This window comes from Cyprinodon variegatus, unplaced genomic scaffold (genome assembly GCF_000732505.1).
Source record: "Cyprinodon variegatus isolate N-32 unplaced genomic scaffold, C_variegatus-1.0 Scaffold2032, whole genome shotgun sequence".
Classification (NCBI taxonomy): domain Eukaryota; kingdom Metazoa; phylum Chordata; class Actinopteri; order Cyprinodontiformes; family Cyprinodontidae; genus Cyprinodon; species Cyprinodon variegatus.
Genome location: NW_015152485.1, coordinates 27,795 through 33,178, shown reverse-complemented (window position 1 = coordinate 33,178; position 5,384 = coordinate 27,795). Strand labels below are relative to the sequence as shown.

The following is a 5,384-nucleotide window of genomic DNA, read 5'->3' as shown; positions in this document are numbered from 1 at the left end:
TAAAGAGTCTGATAAAGAGTACATTTATATACACGTTTAAGTCAGAATTATTTGAAATTTAGATATGACTTCCCTACAACTTTAAAGAGCAAATAGGAAACAGTACTGAGGCAGAATTAAAGTCAAAATCTGATCTAAAGCAGAAAAACTGCCACTTCATTATTAGGAAATGTTATAGCTGTAACCTTCATGTAGACATCTGAGTGATGGGAGGGTAAAAATAACATCATGTTCACACAAGCCGAGTGGGGGAGAGTGGAGTGCTTTGTCTTTCGCTGAGACCACAGGGACTTTGGGAGCTTTTTGGTGTATTTACAGTGTGTCAATTTGTCAACATTGGATTTATAATAAACAAAAAAACACAACAAATATCATAGAAAGGACTAAAGAACCATAAAAGACACAGTAAGCTAGGTTCCTTTGAGATTTTCCCTTTGCTCAGGTGTGTGTTTGGTAGCTAGAAACGACATTTTCTAAATACAGCCTGAAACCGGTCTCTTCTGGGTCAACCCCCTCATCGTGTCGCTTCATTATAAGGCATTCACTGTTGAACCTACCAGGCTGTCGACACCGCCCAGGGTGTGGTTGGCATTGTACAGGGAGTAGGTCAGCTGGTACACGCCGTCATTGGTCTCACTGTTGCCATAGAAACCTACACCCACAGAGATGCTGCAGGGAAAAGAGGAGAAGGACAGGTAGGTCTTTGATTAATCACTGAGTAGAGCAATACATATGTGGGGGTTGTGAGTACAAATCCCAGTTTAGGCTTTGATGTTCAGTTGCTGCAATTAAAACCAAAACCAAGTATGTGAGTGTAGCTGATCACTGAACATCAGCTACACTCATTATCAGTGAGGAAGTCAAGGGAAGGACAGAAGGTATAGAAAGCTATTTAGAAAGACTCATGCTACGTTCACACCGGACGCAGCAGGGGCAGCAAAATCGCGTCTGCTGCTTCATTTTTGCTGCTTGTACCAGTTAGTTCTGATGTACGGCTGAAGTAGCTTTGCTGTGTAAAAAGTGTGTCTGACGCGCGTTGGGCGGAGCTACTCTATCCTTTCTTTGTCTTGCAGCTATATTTGCTGTGATCAGTGGGAATAAAGTAGTTTTAATATGTTTTTAAGTGAGAAAATCCACCTGAAATCTTAATTAGTGCAGTCAGTTCATCCAGATTACCATCCTGCCTTCCAAGATTATTTCTGTCGGAGCCGCTCAGACCCCCACATACCAGCGGTGCGCTGTCAGTAGGAATCCCATTCAACAGCAGCGTCTGGCCGGGTCGCCTCCTCGCGGTTCACCGCGGCGGCTGGTAGGTGTTTTTCATCTAAATAATCCAAACTGCAGGCAGCAGGATAATAAAAGCGAACATATTCTGCAGTTTTCAGCATTTTAAGTTAATTTATGCGTCAATAAACTGTTTCAGAGGAGCGATCACAGCGCTCTGTATCATCAGCGATGTGTCTGTCTCACGGCTAGCTCCCAGATCAGCTTCTCTGATTGGTTGATGCGGCGCGTCACGCGCGTCAGATGCTCGAAACGCGCCGCGGGACATTTTGCTGCGCCTTGACGCAACCATTGACTTTGCATGTAAACTCGCTGCTTCTGCTGCGCCTGCCGCGTCCGGTGTGAACGTAGTATCAGGCTGAGCGAGTGCGACAGAGAGCAAGACTTCAATGGAACACTGCAAACTTGCTCTGAGCTTTCAATGTTTGTCAGGAAATATAAATTTGGGTATACATTGTACGATTTTTTGGGCGATTCTCCAGTCGGGCAAGAATTTTTCAATCAGCCTGATGGTGCGTGGTGCAGTGTACAGGGGGTAACGAGGGGCGATCAGCCTCAAACGACCACCTCCCCATCAGAAATCATAAGGTCAGGAGAAAATCAAACATTTGAAATTCAGTCGGCCGTCGTAAGGCTGTCGTGGGCAAATCGGATTCTTCTTTTTTTCAGATGACAAGGGGGGGCAATGAATGAAAGGGAGTTTTTTCTGTAAAATTGACAGACCTTAGTAGCCACGTTTGCTCAGCCATGTCTTTGTCCAAATACGTCGTCGCATTTTTATTTTTAGGGCTTTCTGCACTAAATTGCACAAATTGCCAAGGCAGTGAACAAAGGTGTTAGTTCTGCAAACCCTGCCAGCTGACACAAACAGTGCTCAACCTGCAGGAATCCATAATTTTCCCATTAGGGAACATGCTCCAGATACAGGCCAAGATAGATCAGGTCAATAACAACAGGAGAACATTTGTTCAAACTCGTTAAAACTTATTGTCGGTGTTAAAATCACCAGAAGCCACTGATCCTGCTGTTGTTAATGACAGTAGTGGAAGCTATCTTTGAATAAAAGTGAGAAGCAGGAGCTGTTTTTATCTAATTAATGCAGCAAAAAGACCCGGTCTCATTAACAACCCCCTGCAGACAGACCTGTCAATTTCACCGTTTTGTCCAAACTCTCAGAGGCAAAGGTGGAGAAAATACCAAATGAACAAAGAGCAGATTGCAAAGGTCTAATAAAATCACTACCTACACCAGTGAGTACACGGGAAAAATCTAAATCTAGATAAGTCTTTTTTTCTTAAAATAAGTGCATTTGTTCTTGAACTGAAAAGGTAAAAGAGACATTTTACATTTAAAATAAGAAAACACCGTTCCAAGGTCTTATTTCAAGTGCATTTTATCTAAATATCTTATTTTAAGAGTAAAAATACTCATTCCATTGGCAAACTAGCTCATTTACTTACTCAAAATAAGGTTAAATAAATTTTATTTAATACATTTTTACTCATTTCTAGATTGTTTTTCCAGTGTATGAGAATATACAACTTAATATGACAGAATATTAAACATGACAGATGCTATTTTTACTTTAAACATTTCAAACTAAAGGACAATAGGTTTGAATTAAAATTGACCAACTAATTCTAAATGATAAAATATTATTGTGTCAAGGTGGGGGTGGAGGTTTGACCGGACCCAAATGCAGACCCCAAAACTTGAGGTGGTTACTTGAAGGTTTAACAAAAAAAAAAGTTCATCAGAAGTAAAACTCCAAAAACATAAATCCACAAAAGTCTAAAAATAACAAAGACCAGGCCAATTAGCCGATTGGGAGCAGGTGGGAACAGAGGAGGCAAGAAGGGAGCTGGGAGAAAAGGAGACTGACACAAGAGGGCAAACAGGAAATATTTAAGAACTCAAATACAATCAAAAATAAATAGAACACAAAAATAGAAATAGGACCAATGAAAACTTAACAGAACCAAAACCATGACAATTCACTATTTATTTCTGTTAAACCTTCATCTATCTCATTATTCCCTTCCCCTATGTATTTATTTGAAGTTCCTCAGTGTGCTGCCTGCTTATTAAACCTTTTGGGGACTTTCCTTTCACTTTCTGCCTGTTGTACAGCTGTCCAGACAGCAGCTTTTCTTAGGATTGTGCCGGCAAGTAAATGTCTTTGACTTATCCATTAGCTGAACAACATAGTACCAAAAATAAAGGTGTGGACAAATTAAGAGACCTTTGCCAGATGTTGCGTAAAGGCATGTAAGAATGACAGCGAAGGTACTCCAATGTAAACTGTACACCAGTTCCCACTGATCAGGTGATCACTGTGTTATGAACTGGTAGATAGGATGTTGAGATGTATAACTGCTAAAAATATTAGCATAAATATGAAGCGGTTTAATAATTAACATCTCTTTGTGTTATCCATCATCTTAAAACAGGATGTCAATGTGAAAAAACTGTTATTACTTAGCTTAATTGAATTGTTATAAGTGGTTTATTTTATATATATATATATATATATAGCTGATAGAGAAAACCAAATAAAGCAGTAATTATAACTAAATTGTAGACAAATATATGAACATTTTACATTTAAGAGTAAAAAAAAAAATTGTCATCTGTCAATCTCAAGCCTCCTCAAGTGGAAAAGTTTTAGTTTCACATGGTTTGATTTCGTAAAAAAAACAACTATCCAAATTCTACGTATATCTAGATTTCATTAGAGAAAATCTGGCTAAGAAAAATCTAATAAAATAATAAAATAATTTTATTATTTTATTAAAATAATAAAATTATGTTATTTGACTCTGAAAGAAGCTGAGGGGTTATTTCCCACACCTGAACAATGTACTTTTTGTAAAACTAAGAAAGATGTCTCACATCATATTCTAAACAAATTTAAAGTAATAAAAATAGGGAACTCAACGCTATTTCTGACATTTTGAATTGAAAAAGCTTCCTGGGTGAGAAGAGAAACGTCTTGAAACGTGGAAACAAAGTCCAGTGAATTGTTGTTATATTGCTGCATATTTTAGATGCTGTTTCTGCTTCAACACACCTGATAAAAATGGCTGACTTTGGTTTGCAGTTCAGAAAATCCAGGTCTCTAAGCCGTGGTTATGACTGTGTGTTCAGGTGGGCAATATGGCTCAAAAATCTAATCACATTTTTTTTTTCTACCAAATATGATTTATTGATTTTTTTTCTCCCCTTATGTTACCAACTAAAAATGACAAATGACACACATTACTTTCAAAAACTAGTCATCCCCTTTGGGACGTGACCTTCATTTAAAGGGGAAAGAAATTCACAGAAATAGATCGCTAACGGGATGAGCGCGTAGGACGGCCTTACGTAAACATATCACCAGAATGATTGACAATTAGGAGGACCGCTTATTGAGACGATCCACCCGGAAATAAAAATTTGTCTCTATACCTTTAAGTCTAATCCTCTGAGTCCTACTAAGACAGATTGGATTTCTTGTGGAATTTCATTCAGCAAAGGTTATATTCTATATGACCCCATCAGGTGATTCTAAGGCGTCTGCTGGCATTGTGTTTTAATAGAGACTAACAGGGGACTCTTGACTCTTTCGGATCGATACTCACATTACCTTTCAATTCACAAACTGAAGGAGTTTTTCTTGGTTCAACACATAAAATACCCCCCTTAACAATTCACTAAACTTGGATAACTCACATAAAATAAGAAAACAGTCATAGATTGCCAAGAAACTGTTTCTCTTTGGAAGAGCTAAAAAAATTAGCTAAAAAAGGTTTTAAGCCAATGGCATCCATTTATGTATTTTATCCTGAGTTACTTTGGGCTTTAAGCTTTTATTTTTACTCATCTTAGACAACTTTTATCGTCATTAAAATGGAAGTTCAGAGCATTAATATATATGGTGCAAATATGCAGTATTCTGGTTTGGTGTTATCAGTTTGATGCAGAGTCTGTGACATTTGATTTTTCAACAGTTCATCAGTCTGATGGCAGGGGGGAAGAAATTGTTCTGGAACCTATTGGCCCTGCATTGAATGCTGTGAAGCCTCTTCCCAGAGGGCAGCAGGGAGAACAGTCCATGG

At 38.6% G+C, this 5,384-nt stretch overlaps 1 protein-coding gene across 1 annotated transcript in view; it reads right to left on the bottom strand.

Moving 5' to 3' along the window:
• Window positions 1-5,384, bottom strand: part of LOC107105055 (protein tweety homolog 2-like) — a 36,470-nt gene that overhangs the window by 17,012 nt on the left and 14,074 nt on the right. The window contains exon 3 of the mRNA XM_015405174.1: window positions 558-701. Coding sequence (XP_015260660.1) covers window positions 558-701 — 144 coding nt within the window. The remainder of the gene's footprint in view (window positions 1-557; window positions 702-5,384) is intronic.